The sequence below is a fragment of the Mustela nigripes genome, chromosome 4 (assembly GCF_022355385.1).
Source record: "Mustela nigripes isolate SB6536 chromosome 4, MUSNIG.SB6536, whole genome shotgun sequence".
Lineage (NCBI taxonomy): Eukaryota > Metazoa > Chordata > Mammalia > Carnivora > Mustelidae > Mustela > Mustela nigripes.
In genome coordinates this window covers 65,983,435-66,006,217 of record NC_081560.1, presented here as the reverse complement: position 1 = coordinate 66,006,217, position 22,783 = coordinate 65,983,435, and the positions used below count along the sequence as shown (strand labels likewise).

The 22,783-nt window shown below is 39.4% G+C and overlaps 1 protein-coding gene across 1 annotated transcript in view; it reads right to left on the bottom strand.

Annotated features, from left to right (window-relative positions):
• Nucleotides 1–22,454, bottom strand: part of COL28A1 (collagen type XXVIII alpha 1 chain) — a 153,997-nt gene extending 131,543 nt beyond the window's left edge. The window contains exons 1-7 of the mRNA XM_059397539.1: nucleotides 22,442–22,454; nucleotides 19,999–20,555; nucleotides 13,294–13,314; nucleotides 11,542–11,598; nucleotides 9,027–9,080; nucleotides 7,165–7,206; nucleotides 2,345–2,371 (exon numbers count right to left, since the gene is read on the bottom strand). Coding sequence (XP_059253522.1) covers nucleotides 2,345–2,371; nucleotides 7,165–7,206; nucleotides 9,027–9,080; nucleotides 11,542–11,598; nucleotides 13,294–13,314; nucleotides 19,999–20,555; nucleotides 22,442–22,454 — 771 coding nt within the window. The remainder of the gene's footprint in view (nucleotides 1–2,344; nucleotides 2,372–7,164; nucleotides 7,207–9,026; nucleotides 9,081–11,541; nucleotides 11,599–13,293; nucleotides 13,315–19,998; nucleotides 20,556–22,441) is intronic.
• Nucleotides 22,455–22,783: the final 329 nt, after the last annotated feature.

The following is a 22,783-nucleotide window of genomic DNA, read 5'->3' as shown; positions in this document are numbered from 1 at the left end:
CATGGGGTGTTGCTGGCATCAGGAGCAGGAAAGAAGGAGGTGCAATTCCTCGATCCAGCTATGCCTCTGTTCAAAAGCAATCTGCTCTCTCGGCACATCAAACTGAGTCAATCTGACCCAGGAAAACCTGAGCTTTCACTTAGAACAAGTTGAGCATTTATTTCTGAATGCAAATGGAAAATCACTCTTAAAGGATCCGTTAGAAAGCAATTAATTTAATAATGTTGGATGGGAATAAAATGAGTCAAGCACCAAAATATAAAACAGAAAAGTACCATAAATACACTCAAAATTCTTTTGGCCTGGATTCACATTCCATTTGTCCAGACAGATTTGTTAGCTATAGGGTCCTGAGGACCAGCATTTGTTTTGGGGGCAGACTTCCATCAATGAAAATATTGTACTCATGTTATTTGCCTCTGCAAAGGCGTTTTCTTTTTTGGTGGGCTCAGTAATCCCTGTGGAATGGCCACAATTACACAGTTTCAGAGAGCAAGTGCTTCAGAAAGCTATGAACAGATTAGCTCTGTTTCCAGCCTCCGATTTCTGATGCTGCTTTTCCTGGTCAAATTCTGGTTTGAATGTCAATGGTTCAGGGTCACTTTACTCTGACAGCTTGTATTATCCAAATGAGAACTCCACTGTGATTCTGTAATTTCCCAGAAGGTTAAGCAAGTTTTTTCATATATACAAATATACATGAATATGTGTGTGTGTGTGTGTGTGTGTGTGTGTGTGTGAGAGAGAGATATATATAGTGTTTGTGGGTAGCTCACATTATAAATCAAGATGGGAGGGCCTGGATCATTTTCTCCAACTGTATATAGGACAATTTTATGGTCCTGAAACATTCTTGACTCCCCTTTATTAACATGTGTTCCCTGCCTCTTCGTAATAGTACCTTACATTTATAGACCAGAAAAGAGTTTATAATACATTGTTGCATCCATAGTTCCATTTGATTCTCCAACCACCTTGTAAACTAAGCCTACATTAATCCAGTTCTATGTAGATGAAGGAACGGGCACTTAACCTGCCCAGTGACTGGGGATGTATTTATTTGCCTGCATGTAGACCCCCCCTCTAATATATGCAGGGCCCAGGCAAGAGTGCAAGGAGAGGCCTACATACTCTGTATCAAAACTGTTGAAAGCTATATATGAAGCTAGTAAACGACTGATGTTCTAACTTCACTTTCAACAAATATACCTTCAAAAGGAATACAAAATGAAAGGGTTTTGATATTCTTCAGAGGTTCACGTGCAAGTAGAGCCCCATGCCCACAGCCTACAGCCCTGCTCCCTCTTGACTCCACCCCACTTCTGGTTCCCTCCACCATAGGTGGATCCAATGCACACGAAGGTGCCCCAGACAGCAGTACAACAAAGCTCCCACCAGGGCCCCCTCCAGCCTCAACAAACAACTTGCATTTTGTTTCCCCTCAGGCCCAGAAAAAAGATGGACAGAGGAAAGAAGTTTGTATCTACCTTCAAAGCAGGCCTAGGCCATTTTGCAGGGACTTCTGGGGTCTTGGTTACCTAACACATGATCTAGGTTCAAGGGGGCACAAGCCTCTTGCCCTACAACTTCCTGGCTCCAATGGGGGTTGGGCCAGAGGAGACCCAGAGCGAGATCTCTGGCCTGGGTCTGAGGTTGTAGACAGACTGAAGAAGAGAGGCACACTCTGCTTTCAGATAGACAATCTGCTAACTGAACAGTAGCATGAACCTATGAATGAACCATTGAACACACTCAAAGGTTCTGGAGCTCCCCCTCCAGTTTCCAAACCTGTAATCGGCAAAGAATCCTAAAATAACCTATAAGCCCATAACTTTTGTTTGTTTGTCAAATTTACGCCCCTGGCCTACAAGACCCCTACCCAGCTCTACCCAGATGTCTGACTGTATGAAATAAGCAGTTCCTAATTTCTTCACCAGGATAAATCTTCTTGATTCTGTGAGAGGGTCCTGTGTCTAGATGTTGTAGGAAGTGAGGCAGCATGAAAGAAACCTAACCATCATGTTGCTGAATCCATGTGTATGTAGAAACTTGGAGTCTGGATATCTGTGTTGCATGCCTGTTACATTGGGGTTCTCATGTTTGCAGAGCTGAAAGAGGCTGGACCCTGATCTCAAGAATCTTAGGGTGCCTTTCACCCCTACAACATGTCCTGTACCTTAAGTTCTACTATTATTTTGTATTAACAGAGTTGAGTAACTCTAGGACTTAGGGAATCTAGACTTACAAAAATAAAGGAAAACAACTTTTATTAAGTACATAAATACAGTTAGGTTTCTTTTTCTTTCTGAAATCTTGGTCTCCCTATTGGTTGTTACCAACTTACCTTCTCACCCTTGTACCCAGGAATTCCCTAGTTGAAAAAAGAAAGAGGAAAACATATTAGAAGACATTGTTGGAGGGAGTGTTTGATAGTTTTCATTTACAAAGTATAACAAAGCACATTTTTAAGTCAAGGAAACCAAGACCACATACAGAAATGTTAAGCGATGCTCCTTCTCTTTGAGCTTAGGGAATGTGCACTGACACAAGGGAGAAGAAAAGAACCCACTTTTCCCTTAATTACATTCTATTCTCAGTTCCACATATTTTTTTCAAACCCGGTTCCTTACCCTTGGGCCCACAGCTGAAGGAGAAACTAGACACTGAAACTTGTTGCAGAAGGGACAACCGATAATGAGCCTTTCAGAATTGTTGTATTGGCTTTTAAACTATGAACCATCCCAGCTGAGAATGTTCCACAGAGGCTGTTGGAGAAATGGGCTTTGAAAATGAGCTAAGATAATGGCCTTTCCAATGTATATAAATATTTATATCCATTATGGTCCTCCTTTCAAATTCGGCCTGGAATATAGAGCATCAACGAAATAAATGGTTCCTTTATCAACGCTAACGAGACAGTGACCTTTAAGCTCCTATATTTTATCTCCCGCTAACTACAGGGCCGGTGCCTCTGCTCCTCTTCTGTGTCACTCCGGGGAATCCCACACAGCCTCCTCCATTGTGTCCCTGCCCAAGAGCCCTCTAAGTAATACGCTACTGAATATTAAGTGAACTGCGAAATTACCAACTTTCAACGACAGCAAGCCTTTTCCAAATAGGGTTTCATGTTTTTCTCCTACAACAATAGCTTTTAAGTATGAAAATAGAATTGTAAGACATAGTTTAAATGAGCTGCAGAAACCAACGGGATAAATAAGCTATTATCGCAGTTACATGTGTCAGACTAAAGAATTCTGTTTTGTGTGACTTTTCTTACAAAAGGCAAAAAAGGAAAACCTTGGGGAAGGAAATAACATGTCTCTCCAAATGAGTGGTCACTGAGAAATGGGACATGAAAATAGAACTACAGTCAAAAATATTGTTACACTATAATTTAATTCATCTTGGAAATATTTATTAGCAGAAAGGGTTTGAGTTTTCGTCCTGGGCTTAAAATTAAAGGCCACATTACAGACAGCCAAATTGGGGTTCTTTATGAAGATGACTTACATTCGCAGCAACTACGAAATGCTAGACTTCTGGCCTCAGGAACTCCACCCCTGACGGCACACAACTATGCTAAAATCCTGTCATTATTTTATGTTAAAAGAGTTCAGACTGTACGTAGGAAGGAGACAACATAGCTTATGAATAGAAACCTTACTCTTTTTTTCAGGTTTAAAACATTTTAAGTCAATAGAGGCAAGTTTAAAACTTTAAAATAAGTATAGACTTGGGGTGCCTAGAAACCTTATTTTTTATAGCTCCTCTTTCCCCCCCTGCCCCGTTTTTCTTTCTGAAATCTCTGGTCAATTTACTGTTTGGTGGCTATCAGCTTCCTTCCTTCCTTCCTTCCTTTCAGGACATCTTATTTTTTTTTTTTTTAAGATTTTATTTATTTAACAGAGAGAGGTCACAAGTAGATGGAGAGGCAGGCAGAAAGAGAGAGAGAAGCAGGCTCCCTGCTGAGCAGAGAGCCCGATGCGGGACTCGATCCCAGGACCCTGAGATCATGACCTGAGCCGAAGGCAGCAGCTTAACCCACTGAGCCATCCAGGTGCCCCCTTCCTTTCAGGACATCTTAATTACTAGTTTTAAACCATTCAAATGTAAAATATCCCAAACTGAACTCATCAGTCTGCCAAATTTTCTTCTGACTTTCCTGTTTCTATTAATGGTACCATCGTATTTGAAATCACACAGAATCAAAAGTATATAATTATCTTTTCTCTCTACCTGCTCCTTGCATTCCTCTAATCCAACCAGTTAAAATTCTCCACCAGCTTTCACTGCATTTAGTTTTAAATCCATCCTACCTACCCCTGTCAGTCAGCAGGGCCCTCCGTTACCCACCCCTGCCTATCTCCATAACCTGTCTGCCACCACTCTGCCAAGTCCTGGCTTTTTTTCCTTTTCTCCAGGCTGCCAGGCTTATTCCCACTCAAGAATCTTTGTACCTACTGCTCTCTTGGCCTAGAACACTCCCATGACCTTGTTTTATGTTTCCAGAACATACTCACTGATGAAATCGCATTTGTCCGCACGTTTATTGCACCCCCTGCTAGAAGACTGTATGAAATAGGAACTGTTTTGCTCACTCCTGTATCCCCAGGAGTGAAGCAGAGGGCCGAGCATATAGCACATGCTCAATAAATGTTTGCTGACTATATGAATCAGAGTCAGTCCCCAAAACCTTTTCATGGTTCTTACAATGGTCTTTTCTTTTCTATTCTATCATCACTGTGCCCAATTCTGTCCAATAGAATGTGAGCCTCATATGTAATTTAATTCCCTAATAGCTACTTAAAAAAGCAACAATGAACAAGTGGAAATAAATTTTTAACAATATATTTTACTGAGGGACTCCCTCGGTGGTTCAGCAGGTTAAGTATCCCATACCTGATTTCGGCTCAGGTCATGATCTCAGAGTTGTGAGACTGAGCCCCACGTCCGGCTCTGTGCTGGGCATGGAGCCTGCTTAAGATTCCCTCTCTCCTCTGCCCCTGCCCTTCCCCCCAACTCTCACATGCATATGCACTCTCTCTAAAACAACAATAACAACAACAACAATAATAATAACAGTTTTACTGATTCCCATAGGTCTGAAATATATTTTAACATATGACCAGTATAAAAGTTATTACTGAAATATTTTACATTTTCTTTGGCACTAAGTCATCAAAATTCATTGTGTATTTTACTCCTATAGCACACCCCCATTCAGGCTAGCCGTTCAGTGAGCACATATGGCTAGAGACTTTCACAGTGTCCAGAGCAGCCTTAGCCAGGGTCCCTGTTCTTATACAAACTGTAACAGAAAACCTTCTAAGTGCTCCTTTCTTCTGCTTATTCTCCCTTCAATTTCTGCTTTAGAGTCACGCCAGATTAATCTTCCAAGTACACGGCTCTTGGGTTGTGAGCTTCATCTCATATAAATCGCTCACCTAGCAAAGCATGGAACACCCACTCTGACCTTCAACTGTTTCTGGCAACACTCATCTTCAGGCATCCCCCCTCACCATTTTCCAACACATCGCCTTCCCCCAGGTCGCTGCTCATGGCACTGACTAGCTGCAATGCCTGTCGCCTTCCACCCTTCTGTTCTGTCCTTACCTATCACGATCCTTCACTCGCCAGGAGTCATCCTGTAAAACCTACCCTGGTTTCACTATCCTCTGAATGCCCATAATAATTTGTGCATGCAATATTTATAATATTTTTACATTCTGCCTCATAGTGTAGCTATTTCTTAAATTAAGGTATACTTGATACACAATGTTACATTCGTTTCAGATATAAGCATAGTGATTCAATTTCTCTCTACATTATGTTCTGTTCGCCACAAGTGTAGCTATAATCTGTCTCCCCACAGCCCTATTACGATACCATTGACTATAGCCCCTATGCTGTACCTTTTTTTCCCTCCAATTTTAACAGATTTTATTATACAATACTATTTTTAGAAGCACATTCAATAGTATCGCCACCAGACTCATCAAAAAAGTTCATGATAGCACATACAAGTTTTCAAAATTCTATTTGTTAACATATAATGTATTATTAGCCCCAGGGGTGCAGGTCTGTGAATCACCAGGTTTACACAGTTCACAGCACTCACCACAGCACATACCCTCCCCAATGTCCATAACCCCACCACCCTCTCCCTACCTCTCTCCCACTGGCAGCCCTCAGTTTGTTTTGTGAGATTAAGAGTCTTTTATGGTTTGTATGCTGTACCCTTTTATCCTAGTGACTTACTCATTCCATAACTGGACGCCTATACCTCTTGCTCCCCTTCACCCACTTGCCTCCCCCTCCTGCCTCCCTGATGGCAACCAATATTGTAGCTATTTTAAATATCTTAATCTCTCCCATAATAAACTTTTTGAAAAATATAAGCATTTTGTCTTAATTTTATTTTAATAAATAATGATAATATGCTTCCCATAAGAAATATTTCCTAAATGAATAGCTAACATTTCTGAATGAATTTCCATTGTTCGTAAAGTTGATTAAAAACACCAAGAGATCAGTTTTGAAAACCTCTGGGTCCAACCCCCGGGCTTTTACAAAGGGGACAGCCAGGAGGAACAATGTGACATGGCCTTTTTTTTTTTTAATTCATCATACATGCTTCCCTACTCTTTGCTGCTTTACTGAAACTGCCCAAAAAAATGCAAAAGAAGAAATTTACTGTGACTATTTCTCAGACAATCTCTAACATCTTCTAATTTTAGGAATAATAAATCAGCTAGAATGATGGCTTTTGGGGGGGGTCTGTGGATCCAATTTACAGAAGCATAGTTTAGATTATATAATTCTGTGCTCACAGAATTTTTAAATCATTCTTTATTGGAAAAAAAAAACACAAGACACAAAGCAAGATATTTTTCTTATTTGAGTCTCCCACAAATCTCACTTAAGCATCAGAGAACGTCCTGTGGTAGATTACCCGGTCTGTCCTCACTCCTGCTGTGCAGAGCATTCTCTCCCCACATCTCCAGTTCTAAGATCCTATCTGTCTGATTGCCTGTCTGAGCCATCGAGAGCACAGGTACATAGAAATCATTTTTGCACTCGCGCTACAGGGGTCACAATGATCAATTACAGAATCCTAGCATCTTGGATTACTTCCTTAGGAAGACATTCCAGTTGTATACATACCCCTGGGCCTCTTTCTCCAGGTTCCCCTTTTTGAGCATCACCCTGAGACAAATAAACAAATGAAACTCAGTCACAATTCCACAGCTTGTACAGTGACTGTTCAATAAAATGCATGATTCAGAATTCCCAGATTAACAGATTAACCCCATGGGGGGAAAAAATCTTTGGCCTTTAACATTGACATTTCACCATGCCATCTAGAGAAGAAAATAGCAGCTCAGATAGCTAGCCTTTGCCCTTTGGAACGAAGTTGGATGTGTACGGCATGATCCAGGTATATTTGCTCAGCTTAGGACAAGTTTTGCATCCCAGTTTAACAACACAGCCATTGTTCTCAAATACAGCCTTGTACCCCATCAGAGCCAGCCATTTGGCTTTCCTCCAAGGGGTCTTGGAATGTTTTCCAAAATGTTCTTAAGAGTAATTGCTTGATTTCAGCAAGACTTAGGAAAATATGTTATGTGGCCCAAAATTGCAAGCTAAATAAATGAAATGTAAACATAGATTTAAAGCAGGTATTTAACAAAACAAAAAAGAAGACACGATGGCATCAGTTTGGACCTAAACAATGAGTGGGTAGGATTGTGTGTGTTTGTATTGTAAGGACACCCAAGGATGCATCATATTCCTTTTCTTTGACAAGCAAGCAATTGGCTTTCATGCATCTAAAATATTTTCATGCATCTAACTTATTCTGTTTTTCATTACCTCCCTAAGCACAGTTTCAGAGGAGAAGCTATTGGGTTAAAATTTGAACATTTGAATACTTCTTATGTAATGTCTGATTGCTTTCCAAAATGTTTGCACCAAGTTACCTTTGCAATGAAGAGCAAACCAGTTTCACCACCTCATTGCTCTCACTGATTATTATTGCTTTCATGTTATTGCTGTTAACTGCTACCAAAAACGGTCATTTTTTTAAAAAAAATCTGAAGCATACACATGCACAAAAAAATCCAAACTATGTGAACTAGAAAACCGCTCCCCTCCCCATGCAAAAAACCACCCAACAATCTTGGACTACAAAGTTTCTAAAGTGTGAATAATTAGTATTGAAGGGTATCTCATTGTCCTTATCTAAATTTCACTAATTATCTAATGAAATTAAGTGTTTTTCTATTTCTTTATATACTGGTTTTATTTCCTCTCTTGAAAATTGTTTGGGTCCTTTGACCAATTGATTATTACTAGCTTGATATTTTCTCATCCATTTTATAGAGTCTTTATATACTATATAAATTAACCCAATGTTCATTGTATTTGATGCAAATATTTCTGTCTTCCTCTTTATTTTAATTATTATTTTTCATTACATAGAATTCTGCCATAAATTTTCACATAGTTATCTGTCTCCCCCATGATTCTTTTAGTCACTCTTGAACTTGGAAGATCATCATCTGAAATATTATCTGATTTTTTAGAATTAATCTTTTTTTTTATGGGTACACAAAGAAAAGAATTGGGAAAATGCCTGAAGATGGTCTGATAGCTTTCCATAAAATGGATCCATAAAAAACATTAAGTGTCATTGTCAATCTGATATGAACTATGTATTAGTAATTCATGGGACATTGTAGCAATCAATTTGAGCCAACGCTATTTAAGTACGATTGCAATTTGTTGGGTATTCCTAGGTTTCCTAGACTTATTGACTAAAATGGTCATATATTACTTAGGATTTGCAAGCTAAAACAACCCAATTAGAAAATACAGGAAGTAAGCATCTTGTAATCTTCACAGAAATCATCGTATTTTTGGCATTGACATACACTAAAGTGCTCTTTGTTTTCTTCATTTTTGTTCTTTAAATAAATCTAGAAAGAGATACAGTGGTTTATAAGGAAAGCTGTTTGTTCACTTACTGGGTTTCCTTTTGGTCCTCGCTCACCTTTGATACCTGGGTTTCCATGTGTACCCTGAAGGCAAAGGGAAAAAAGATTATACTGAGCTCACATCCTATTGGTTTTTTACACATTACAATAATTTCTGATCAGCTTCATCCCATAAAAGGAGTGAAGACTGTAAACAGACTTAACCTGCGAAGCAGAGAATCAACTGTATTCTCTCCTTTACTACACACCAGGAAGACTGCACTGTCTTGAACAGGTAAATTCTCCAGATTTGCTAAAAAGAGGATACTGTCTTTGCTTGATATCCAAGGGATCATTTCCAAGATGAGAGAAGAGAGTGTTCCAGTCCTGTTCAAGAAAGGTGTTATGTTTTCCAACTCTCAGACCCCAGGAACCTGGCTTTTCTGAGAACTAGTTTTAGGGACACGCAGTAAATGCTAGGGTTTTGTTTTTGTTTTTTTATTAAAGACTTGTATTTATTTATTTGACAGACAGAGTCCACAAGTAGGCAGAGAGGCAGGCAGAGAGAGAGGAAGGGAAGCAGGCTCCCCGCTGAACAGAGAGCCTGATGCGGGGCTCGATCCCATGACTCTGGGATCATGACCTGAGCTGAAGGCAGAGGCTTCAACCCACTGAGCCACCCAGGTGCCCCAGTAAATGCTAGTTTTATGTCTATTCCAGTTCAAACATAGTATGGTACAGCATAGGGAATAGAGTCAATGGTATTGTAATCACACTGCTCAGTGACAGAGGGTAGCTCCACTCGGGGGGGAACACAGCATAACATATAAACTTGTATAGTCAGTATGTTGAACACCTGAAATTAATATAACATTGTGTGTCCACTATATTTCGGTTTAAAAAAAGATATGGCAAGATGCCTGGGTGGCTCAGTTGGTTAAGCAACCGAATCTTGATTTCAGCTGAGGTCATGATTTCCGGGTCCTGAGATTGAGACCCGTGTTGAGTTCCTTATTTGGTAGGGCATTTGCTTGAGATTCTCTCTTTCCCTCAGTCCCTCCCCATGCTTGGGCTCTCCCTCTGTCTCTCTCTAGAATAAATAAATAAAATTTAAAAAAAAAATGATATGTTTGGTGTGCCCGGGTGGTTAAGTGTTTGCCTCCGGCTCTGGTCATGATCCTAGGGTCCTGGGATCGAGCCCCACATTTTGCTTCCTGCTAAGCAGGGAGCCTGCTTTCCTTCTCCTGCTACTCCTCTTCCCCACTCCTATGCTCTCTCTCTCTCTCTAATAAATATATAAAATCTTTTTAAAAATATATATATATATTACTTTGAAAGTGCTAAACTAATCTCAAACAATACTGAGTGACTGAAATTGTCAGATTAGCTCAGCAACTATGAATTTTCTTACTGTTTATCCTAAAACACAATTGAATATCCCAAGTAAACCTTCCCACCCAGCAATTTATTGGTGTAAGAAATATAAACTAAGACTTTATAAGAAGGGAACGTTAAAACTTTAATTTAGCCAAAAAATTAGCTTCAACTGGCTGCCTCACTGTTCTATAAAGTATCTAACTTAACATTTTAAGAAAAGGGAAAAAAAGACAAACATCCCCACTTTCTAATGCCCTAATTGGTAGAATGGTTTGAAAAGTATAGTCTTTGGACCTGAGTCTCAAGAGAAAATGTGGCATAGTCTAAGAAATTCACGGTACACAATCTCCTCTCTGTGCCCGAATACAAGCATTTGTTCAAAAACTGTATCCACAATTTTTGCGAAATATATCCACTGGGCTTTTGACCTATAGGGTTTGAAACCACATAAGTAAATGGAATACTGACTAAGCAGCATGGATGCCTTTCATGATATGTGTTAGAGAAATACACAGTATCTCCAGTCACGGCAATGTTGTTGCAAGTACCTTCCCGGTGCATACATGGCCCCTCCCAGATGTTAGACCAGAATATAAAGGAAGCACTTCTTTGGGGATTATTTTATCAAGAGTTGAGTCATCTCAATAAATCCTGCCTTTAACCTTTAGTTGCCAAGTTCCATTTCACAGAATTCACACTAATCCCCAAAGCTTTCTCACCAGCTTCCTCCCCAAGAGGCCACCTGGTGTTGTTCTTGGATACATGTGAAGACACACACACTTCCAGTGGGGAGGTCTGTCACTTGTTTCTAGGTGGGGTAGGCTAAGGCTTTCCCTAAAGCACCAAGGGTTTGTATGATCTCTTTTCCTATATTTTCGCTCCAGTGTTGAGAAATTCTGGCCCCAATTGTCACATCAGAAGGGATGATGGAACAACCTTTGTGAGAACAATTTCATCATTTTAAACCATATCTGCCCTCTGCTCAGTCAGCAAAATCCCAGGCTTATTCCTAAGGATAGAGTGTATCCCTTTAGGAATAAAAGGAAGAAGCAGCATTTCCCTGTTTGCTGCTCTTTTGCACACGACTGGTTGAGCTGCGCAAACCAGCCCTGGCATTTCCAAGGCAAGTAGAACAATCGTGACTAGGGTTCCTGACTTGACCTTCCGTTCAAAGTGGAAATGTACTCACAGGAGGTCCTGGGTCGCCTGGATCCCCCTTTTCACATTCACAAATCTTGTGTTCGCACTGCATGAAGAATGAAATCCAATATTAACACACAACAAAATGCAGCATTTCAAATCTTATTCAGTATGTAACTAGATAGAACACTTCCTTGATGAAATTTTACCTTCAAATTATGGAGATTTTGTTCTCCCTTTTCAATTCTTCTAGGCTACCTCAGATCTAAGCTAGTCAACATTGCCATGGTTAGATAAAATAGACCTCCCATCGAAAATGTATGTGTTACATCTAGTTGCCAGTGAAAAGGGAAAATAACTATTTTCAGTGGATTTGGGGAACTTCTGCTTTTTCTCTTCTCTACGGCACATCAAAGCTCAATATACAAATATCAACTACTCCTTTAATCCTAAAGGAAAACATTGGGACACACCACATCTTATCAATTCCAGGACATATATTTGTCCTTATTTTAACATGTCTAAAATCAAGAATGAGTGTTTTTTGAAGCAGGCCTGATCATAATAAAGTTGTTATTTTCTGCCCGTGTACTTCAAAACTCACAGAATGAAATGGAAGAAAACCCCAGAGACGCTCCTGGAGCACACTCAAGAAAAGCTGTAGCACCAGTGTTTTTGATGGCCCAGAAGCCGATATTGGGGACAGGGGTGGAGTGGGGGTGGGGGTAGGAAGGGCATCAGAGCCAAAAAGTGATTCAGAAGATTCAGACTCTGAATGCGAAGACATTTTAGAAATGACCAATTTAGTTTGCCTCAGTTGTCCTGTATATGTATATACAGAAGTGATAGAGGGTTTAACCATCTATATCTAAATAAATCAAAAGGGACTCTTACCATAAGTATAAAATCAAGAATTGTCACTTACAAGAAGGTGCTATATCATAGTTTAATTGGCAGGGTCCTTTCCTGTCTCAATGGTACTTAAAGTAATACTGTATCTGACCATTTGAGGAAGCATGATGCTCTGCAGGGTTTGATTGGCTCCTATTATTTTATGCAATTCTCCTTGTAAATTTCCTGATGTTTAACCAGCAGCTGATCCAACAACGTTTGCATGTTCCAAACTCTGTTTTAAGAAACACACGTACAGTATAGAAGTCCTTGGTAACCTGGTGGTCATCTATTGTGCTAAGCACCATCCAACAGATACTGGCCAGCTTCCTCTGCTACTTGGTTTGCTTGCCACCGTCAAGGAGAATGAGCTTAAAGTCAGTCACCAGGCAGCAGCGCGAGACTCTGAGCTATCTCTCTTGACCAGGGATCCTGGCCACACCCAGGCATACCTCCCGAAGTGGAGGGCCCCTATCAGGAGCTGGTGTCAGAGACATGCTTAGAACAAAGGAAGTCATATCAAAATAAGCAGAAACGACACCTTTTGCGGGGTGCCTGGCTGACTCAGTCAGGGGAGTGTGCAGCTCTTGATCTCAGAGTTGTGAGTTAGAACCCTGCCTGGGTTAGAGGTTACTTAAAAACAGAATCTTAAAAAACAAAACAACTATGCTATTTGGTTATCAATGATTTCTAAAATTACTCTTTAAAATCATATTAAAATATTTTCTACTTTTTCCAGATTTTGAAACCTATAGTAGACCTAGCAACATAAAGAATAGAGTGGTTCATTTTTAAAGGAATTAAACATTTCTATGTAGATGCACCTTATTTTCTAATGCGAATTAAATGCTGATTTGATTATGCAGACTTTGAAAGTTAATTCATAGTAATCAAAGCATGTGGTGCTTACCTTCTCTTCAAATAAGATATCCTAGGAGAGAAAAAAAGAGTAAAACATTAACTCGATTCATAGTTCTGCTTCCAGCTTCTTATTAGTCTTAATTATTCCCTATGGGATATGCAGTTTCCAAGAAGGATAGCAGTTCAGCTTTTTAACCTTGTAAAAGCAATAGAGCCTACCTGCCAAGCACCCAAGGAACACTCTGAGCCATATAATCAGAGACATGAAGGGCACTAACATTAAAAATTATTCTGTTTTCTAGGAATTTCATCCTGTTGCATCCTATGTTCTATCTTTCTGTCTATCAGCTCTCTAAACTCCATAATTTGGCTATAAACTTAATCAGCCATAATAAAAATGTCTTACATTTACATACAAAGACTTAGCCAGGATACAAAATTGTGTTTTCTCATCTTTTGCTTTTCCATCTCTATACATGCATGCATTTGTTTTTCAGCATATAAAACATTAATTTCAGGGTGCCTGGATGGCTCAGTGGGTTAAAGCCTCTGCCTTCAGCTTAGGTCATGATCTCCGGGTCCTGGGATTGAGTCCCATATCAGGCTCTCTGCTCAGTGGGGAGCCAGTTTCCTCCTCTCTCTCTCTCTCTGCCTGCCTCTCTGTCTACGTGTGATTTCTCTCTGTCAAATAAATAAATAAGATCTTTAAAAAAAACATTAATTTCAGAGTGATATTTTTGTGAAATATCAATAAGCTTTTGAAGTCAATCAGGTCCAACCTTTCATCTTGCTCTAGGGAAACGTGGATCTTCGAGGCTGTGACTTGCCCAAGGTCATACACTGGGCTGAACCACCTAACCAAGATCAAGTGCTACGTTATACTTACACAGAAATGAATTAAGCAGAATTTTTTTTTCAAAACTCCTTTAAATTAGAAACTCACAATCTGGTTTTTGTCTAACGTGCCAGCCTCCCTACCTTATTTCAGCTTAGTGGGGCATTTTCTGACAAGTCCTGAGGGCCATGTCTGAAGCCAAACATAGGAAAGGAATTAACCTAGGCTTACAGATAGAATTATTGCTTCCATAACATAAAACCTGTGGATCAGATTGATGCTTTATGATGGAATCCGAAGGGTTCATTTGCATATGATAAAATAAAAGTGGGAGGAAAAAGCACTAGAATATTTGTTGTAAGATACTAAAAATGGAAGTTGTAATGAGGAAGTTAAAGAGAAGTCAGAATTGTACCTTAGGGAGGACCTCACATCCCTTTAGTTTTATTTTTACGTTACCTTTATTTCCATACAAACTAATAATACAGAAAGAAGATTCAACAAAATGCTTTAAGCGGTCCTTGTGATGCAATGGTAGGAAAAATTAGGCTGGGAATTAAGTGTCATCCAGGGTTTCATCCTGTGTCCACTGTTAACTAGCTGTGTGGCCTTGGGCAAGTCCTATAATCCATGAAGGTCATTTTCCACATACATGAAAAACAAGAAAGTTTGGCTATGTGGTCTCAGGAGTTGTAAAACTCTGGCTACAGGGCCTGTCTACAAAATTCAGAATCTTACCTCTGGCCCTCTTTCCTCCTATCCCTCCCAGCCACTCCCCACCCCAGTGATTTAAAAGTTCCAGCCAATGTAAATCCAGGCAGAATGCAGTTGAGATACTTGTATCTTTATGAACTAGCAGGTCATGGGAAGAAGTGGGAATTTAGAAATAATGACAGTTTGGGAGTAAAATGGCATTTACCCTCTCCAGAACATTTGGCCATGCCTAGAAATCTGAAGATGTGTTTGCTTTACTTCTAGGCTGCTCAAGACATGTCCTTGCTCCCACCTATTATTCTGACATTCCTTGCAGACAAGTCTTAGGGAAATTCTTGCAGATCCTGTATATTTCAGCAGTCATTATTTTTAAGAGTGAAAATTTGGAAATAATTTTGGAATTTGGAAATAATATTCATCAATATTCGAATGGATCAGTAGGGGTTCTTGGGTGGCTCAGTGGGTTAAGCCGCTGCCTTCGGCTCGGGTCATGATCTCAGGGTCCTGGGATCGAGTCCTGTGTTGGGCTTTCTGTTCAGCGGGAGGCCTGCTTCCCTTCCTCTCTCTCTGCCTGCCTCTCTGCCTACTTGTGATTTCTCTCTGTCAAATAAATAAACAAAATCTTTAAAAAAAAAAAAACAGATAGAATGGATCAATAAATGAAATATTATTCAGTGGTTCTGGTGAATGCATTGGATCTACATATTTCAACACAAAAAATGGTTCTGGTGAATGCATTGGATCTACATATTTCAACACAAAAAATTTTCCAAAGATACTATATGAAAAAGCTAGTTGCAGATGGATATATAGAATATGATCCAAATTTTAAAAATATTTTAAACACATTTAGTTTCTCTAGGAGGGAGAGAGAGAAAAAGGAATTTGAAAAGAGTTCAAGAGACAATAAACAACTAATAATTCAAGTCAAATTGTAATATTTTTTAAAAAACTGATGAAATAAAAATCCAAAGTTTTGTTACCTTACAACCTTTTATAATAAGCAACACTCTTCTATTATCCAATATCAATCTTTAAACTCATGAATTTAGCTATTTTTCCTGATGTATAATTTGATACAGTTTTCAGCCTTTCCTTTGAAAATTTAATTTCTGCTTTGCCATATTAACTCTTTAAAAACATGCATCATGGGGCACCTGGGTGGCTCAGTGGGTTAAAGCCTCTGCTTTCGGCTCAGGTCATGATCCCAGGGTCCTGGGATCGAGCCCCACATCGGGCTCTCTGCTCAGCAGGGAGCCTGCTTCCTCCTATCTCTCTGTCTGCCTCTCTGCCTACTTGTGATCTCTGTCTGTCAAATAAATAAATAAATCTTTAAAAAAAAAATGTGTCATGGGGCTTAAAACCATAACAACATAACTAACTAATTTTGGAACTCATTTGATTTTGTGTTTGCTGGTATTTGTATTCCTATGGAAATAAAAACAGACCCAAGACTCACAATAGATAAGATTGTTTCAAACAAAAACAAAGCTCTATCCCTAAGGGCACTTATAGTCTATAAGCTCCAGTGACAGAAAACAGCACACAACAAGCAGCGTGGGAAGGAGATCCCAGACTGGGTGGGGAGGTGGGTAACAAGACATTTTCTTGAAATAGGTGGGTTTTCTGGATAATTTCCAAGAGCAGAATGCAAAAGACCAACTCATTGATGGAATGCAGTTCTATATATCAAAGGTCATGAGGGAAAAAATCCTAAAGGTCAGTGTGAGCAGGAAGACAAAGGAAGCAGTGAGGAGGGATGTTTAAAAAGAATGGACAAAAAGGGCCCATGTGGACGAGCCGGACACCTTGGGATGAAGTGAGTGCTTTCACTTAAGCAGAGAGGCAGGTTATGTGGAGGACCGCTGGGAGAACATGGTCAAAGCCATAGGGAAGGGCACGTTTAGTGAGGACCTAGGTGGATACCACAGTCTAAATGGAAAGGACAAATAGATAAGACCTCCCCAAAGCAAAAGAAGGTGCATGTTATCAATGGAGGAAGAGTTTTATGATGGCATATATGTAAAAGCAGAAGGCTAGAATGGAATTGCCAATTTTGTGAATGAGTATGAGGTCAATGCTATGAGAAAGGGACAGAGGAAACGTAAGGGAGGTGTCAAAGTCATTGGTACAATAGCAAATGGGATGAGAATAAAGAACTTATCAGGTGGGGATGACTAACTCTTTGACAAAAAGATATTTGCAGCTTAGCGTAGTAGCCACATAGCTTCCAAAAAATCTCCTCTAAAAGACCACCTAATATATATGGACATTGGGTTGAAACGGTTTCTTTGGTTTCAATAGTGTTACGTAAATCATAATAGTATTAAAACACTATTAAATACTAAATAGTATTAAAACACTAAAATACTATTAAAATAGTATTAAAACATTGTCTATATCCTCTTCAGTGTGGAGTCATCAAGTCTCTCTGAGGCTATTCAGAACTCAAGTGTTTTCATGGGGTTCTTACATGATCCTTTTTCCTAGAGATGCCAAGGAGTTGGAATGATTTATTGATTTGTCTTGGATCCTGCGAGATCTACTCATTGCAGGCACTCATGTCCATTAAAATTCAACTGAAGTCTACTCCACAACAACAAAAAATAAATTGCTGATGCAAAAAACAGCCCAGCTGAATTCCAAAAATCATTATGCCAGGAGTAAGAAGTGACAGAAACAGAGTACACACTGCATAAGCTTATTTGTATACAAACCTAGAGTGTGTACACTAATCTGAAGTGGCCAAAATCAGATTAAGAGCTAAGAGGCCAGGGAAGGATGTCTTGCAAAGAGGCCTGAAGAAGTTTGGGGGTGACGGACATGTTCCGTATCCTACCCGCGTTGGTGGGTTCATGAATGTATATGTCTATCAAAACTCAGAGAACTGTGTACCTTAAGTAGATGCAGTTTTGTACTTAAATTATACCTAATGAACTTATTGTTAAAAGTCAACTACATAATTATTTCAAAATGAAAAGTTTAGGAATTCACCTAAAGATGTACTAGAAGTAGATGAGATGAGGAATTTTTCCAATGGCCTGATCAGGAATCAAGTTCTGCCTCCTACACAGAGACAATTTGAAACACTGAAACAGTATATTGTTCTCTGAAGGGCCTAATAAGCCCTTTGGATGTTGAAAGTGTTTAGAAAGCAGCCCCTCCTAAGAAGTGGCTTGTTCATAGAGCTTCCATCTGAACAAACAAGTTGAAATCACAGGATGCTAAGGAAGAGCAGGGTCGTGGGGACACTTGGTCATTCTCTGGTTTCCTCAGAAACGAACAAATAGTCCTGCTTCACGTGTACTGCCAAGATCCTGTGTTCTGGGTTGGGCAGGAGCTCTCTGCGAGGAAGATGTGTCAGGAAGCAGTAGGAACCTCCTCAGCCTACACCACTGGCCAAACAAGGAGCTTCCTGTCCTCTATCTTCCACAGTCAGCAACTGGGGACTCGTTATCTCAACTCCAAGGTTCTCTGCTACACATCTGGAATCCTCTGTTTTGGGTTCAGTGGTCAGGACTGCGGTAGGCAGGTAACCAGGCACCCCTGCACATTTCCCTTCTATGCAAAAGTGATGTTCAGGGGGTGCCTGGGTGGCTCAGTCATTAAGCTTCTACCTTCAGCTTGGGTCATGATCCCAGAGTCCTGGGATCGAGCCCAGCATCAGGCTGCCTACTCGGTGTGAAGCCTGCTTCTCCCTCTCCCCCTCCCCCTGCTTGTGTTCCCTCTCTAGCTGTCTCTCTCCTGTCAAATAAATAAATAAAATCTTTAAAGAGAGAGAGAGAGAGAGAGATGCTCAGGATGAACCCTCATTCTATGTCCCCAGGGGGCCAAATTCATCATCTCAAGCCTAGGCAGAGCTCTCCCTATCTACCCCCAATGCCAACAAAAAGATGCTAGAAACAATAGAACTTTGGAAGAGAGTTGTTGTTTAACTGTTTCAAGGCAGCTCTGACTGAGAAAACCTTAAAACACAGTAACTATTTTCCCCTTCCAATATAGCTTCACAGGATTAAGCAGGAAGACCCCAGGACCTTTGCCTGTCCTTACATTTTCAACTCTAAAATGAGGATAATATTACCTACATCATAAGATTGTTGTAAACATTGAATAAAATAAAATCTGTCAAGTGCTTAGAAAAATGTCTAATACACAGAGCATTCAAGGTGTGGTAACTATTATTTAGATTTTTTAAAAAGTCAATGTCTTATGCTGAAAACAATAGTTATAATAATAACTTATTAGTTATTATCTTATAGTTTATATTGACTTGTAAGTTAAAAGAACAATGTTAGGAAAAGGATTGTGGGAAAGGGCCAAAACAATCTCTAAAACAAGGCTGAGGGTTGTTTGCAGCCTATAGAAAACAGCCACATGAGATGTTCAGTCCATAAAGGACAAATTTGCCCTGCTCTCTTCTAAAGAAAAAAAAATCAATATTTTTAAGAAAAATCAATTTTTAACACTTAACAAATTAACCACTTTTTCTCCGGGAGTTTTCTTGAGAAACACTGTGAAGAGAGATTTTATTTTGATGGCTTTGCCTTGTGTTTTCCCAAGCAGAAAGGAAAGAATCTCACACACAGCTGATCAACAAAGAAAAGCATTGACATGACTAATCAGACCAATCAAATGGTACTCATTGATCTGCATGGAGAAACCACTGAGTGACTGCAGGTGATCTTAATGGGTGGGCCTGCTAATACCTAAGAACAAGGACATAATAAAAAAAAAATTGGAAGTCTATGAACTTTGCTTGAGCAGAATAATATAGCAGTATAAGAAATCAAGTCAAAATATTTCTGCAGATGTTAAATGGGAAAAAAACCAACTTAGTACAAATATAGCAGACCACAAGTTGACCACAAATTGAATATAAGTCAGCAGTGTTCATGATCCCAGGATGTATAAACAGGAGCCTAAAGTGTACGACTGGAAAGTAATTCTTCCAAAATCCTCAGCATTGGCTAGCGATGAAGTTAGGAATGCAATTCCAGAGCATGAGCTTTGTACTCTCCCAGATTATCTGGTTTAAACTATCAAGGAAGTAAAATGAGAATTCGGGAAGATTCTCCTACCTATTTCCCAGGTGGATTCTTTTTCCTTCATCCTTCTGACCCAGTATCTATCCTTACACAATTTGTAATTAAGGTATCAATATTATGATCGGGAATATATACATATAACCAATTCATTGGTACCTACCAGGCGATCTCGAATTTTATCTACAAGGGTTGGATCACTTAACAGTGGAATGGGTTCACGGGATGAATCCCCAGATATCAAACGAAGTTTGGCTTCATTGACTACATTCGAAAGTCCAATGGTGATAAATAATATTCCTGCAGTTCTGGCGTCTTCAGAAAGACTCTGAACATCTGGATTCTTTGGATGGTCAATGCCATCAGTCATCAGCAGAGCCACCTTCACACCATCTTTACGCCCTTCTCTCTTAAGTAGCCCAGTGGCATTGGAGATGGCATAGTAAGAGAAGGTGCCTTGCCCAATGAAATTCATAGACTTGACCCTCTGTTTAAACGTCTGCAGATCCTTCCAAGAAGAAAAAGGTGGATCAATTTGGACAGAGCTGCTAAACTGAAGCGCTGCCAGTTTGATGTCATATTTCAAGGCGCCAACCGGGGTCAACTGGAAAACCTCGTCACTCAAGCTAGCCACAAATTCTTTCTGTTTATCGAAGAGAATAATTTTAGAACTTTCGGAGCTGTCCACAATGAAGACAACATCTATGAAGCAAGTAGAGTCTGAAATAGAACAAAGAAGTTAGGCAAAATATTTGTTCCTCCTCATGAAATGACTTAGCATCAGAAAAGCTCTGGTGTAGTGTGATGTATGTGTTTGCTGTTGTTTTTTTGTTTTGGGGGGTTTTGGGGCTTGGGGGTTTTTGTTTTTGTTTTGTTTTGTTTTGTTTTGTTTTGACAGGAGAGGGGAGTGAAAAAGAGGCATCTTGCAGGTAAGGTTTAAGTTGTAAAGTACTAAATCTCTTTCCAGATCTATAAATTCTTTGCCTCTTGTAAAATCATGCAAGTCAGAAGCAAACAAATAAGCAAAATTCTGTTTTGAGTATTTTCCAACTGTTTAAAAATTCAACAAATATATACTTTAAAAATTTTATTTATTTACTTAAAAGAGAGATGTGAGGGGAAGGGGCAGAGGCAGAAGGGGAGAGAATGTGAAGCAAATTCCACACTGAACCTGAAGCCAGACATGGGGCTTGATCTTATGACATGGGGCTCAGTCTCACGACCCTGAGATCATGACCTGAACCAAAATCAAGGGTCAGACGCTTTACCAATTGAGCCACCCAGGCACCCCCAAAATTCAACAAATATTGGGCAAAAGTTTTTAGAAGTAAATAATGCTCTGCCTGATTCTCAGGTTGTGTGTCACATTGGGTGAGATCCTATCTTGTTTTGGGTGGGTGGTTTTTTTGTTTGTTTGTTTGTAGCTTCTTTTAAAATGAAGGGAGAAAATGACTACACACATCACATTGTAGCAATGAGGGGGAAAGAAACATAAAAGCAAAGAACTTAAGTTTGAATTCTAGCTTTTACTAGTTAATTTGCCATGGCCTTGGATGCACCACTTAACGTCTCTGGGCCTCAATTTCTTGTATCTATGACAATGGCAGTCTCTGTCACTCCCATTTTACAAAGCTACTGTGAGACTCAAATGAGATAATAAATGTACGAGGGCTCTGAAACACCTGATGTTTCTGTAAGTACGCTCTAGAAGTATAGAGGGTATATTATTATCATAATGTAAGTATATTAAAATAGGATGATACATACATGTTTATATATATGGTTTGTTATTTACATCAACTGCTATTTGGAAAAATTAATATTAGTGTTTTAACAGGCTAAAACTAATCATTAAAAACAAAACCAAAATATATATTTTTTTTACCCTGGAGATCATTTTTCCTTGCAAGTGAGTTGGACTTTGATCCTTTCTTTCTTTGTCCATACATTGTTTGACTCATGAAAGCTGGCAAAAGCAGGAGAGAGAAGACAAAATTTCTGTTCCACATTATGGTAGATGGTGGAAAGTCATCTGTCTTGTAACACCTTGAATAGAAAAATCAGTTGTAAATACTTCCGTAAAATACAGTGTTTGCTATTTCTAATTTTAAGCCAGCAGAATTGAAAACTGGCTTGTGACAGGAGCAAAGGATTTCCATTCATATTGACAGAAAAACATCTATATCAAGATTTTAAGATTCAAATTCAAGTAAATCATGGCACCACACCAAACATTTATTGGTGAATGTTTCTATATAGTCAAAGAATTACATCCAAGTAATCTGAATTTCCCGTTTTATTATGGGGAGCAGAGAGTAGTGAAAACCATTTAAAAACACTTCAGTCCTACTCTATATGATGACAATGGCTCAAATACAGGGTATGTTTCGACATTGTCACATTCTTCAAGGTGATATCAGATTGCTACTTGGTTGTTTCATTATAACTAATTCCTGACAATCTCAATAGTTTTACAGGATAGTAGAGAACCACCATCATTTCAGTCTTAATAATACATGCACAACTTCAGTTAGCTCAAAAGCCAAGTCAAAATGAAATCGCCCTTCCAATTCCCATAGAACACCACTTCTTTTTTGTACTCTTACTTGGAAACTTCATCTACAACCGAGATCCAAGCTGCACTACGGCTGCATGCAGATCCAGTGAATCAGGAGAGTATGAGAGCAAAAATAATAGAGTTGCTCAGCAACACTGTTCTTCTAGTGAAAAACTGATGGACGGAAACAAGACTTAAAATCAGGAAACACTTCCTCTGACCATTCCTGTGGAACTATTTTTCTGGGTAGATTAACAATGAAAAATCTAATCCTGTCTTAAAATCTACAGCCATCTTCATGTCTCAATATGCCCAGCTGTACATTAAATGACTTTTAAACCCACGGGCCTCCCTGGCAAGAGAAGAATCATGTGGGGCTAGCCCAGTATAC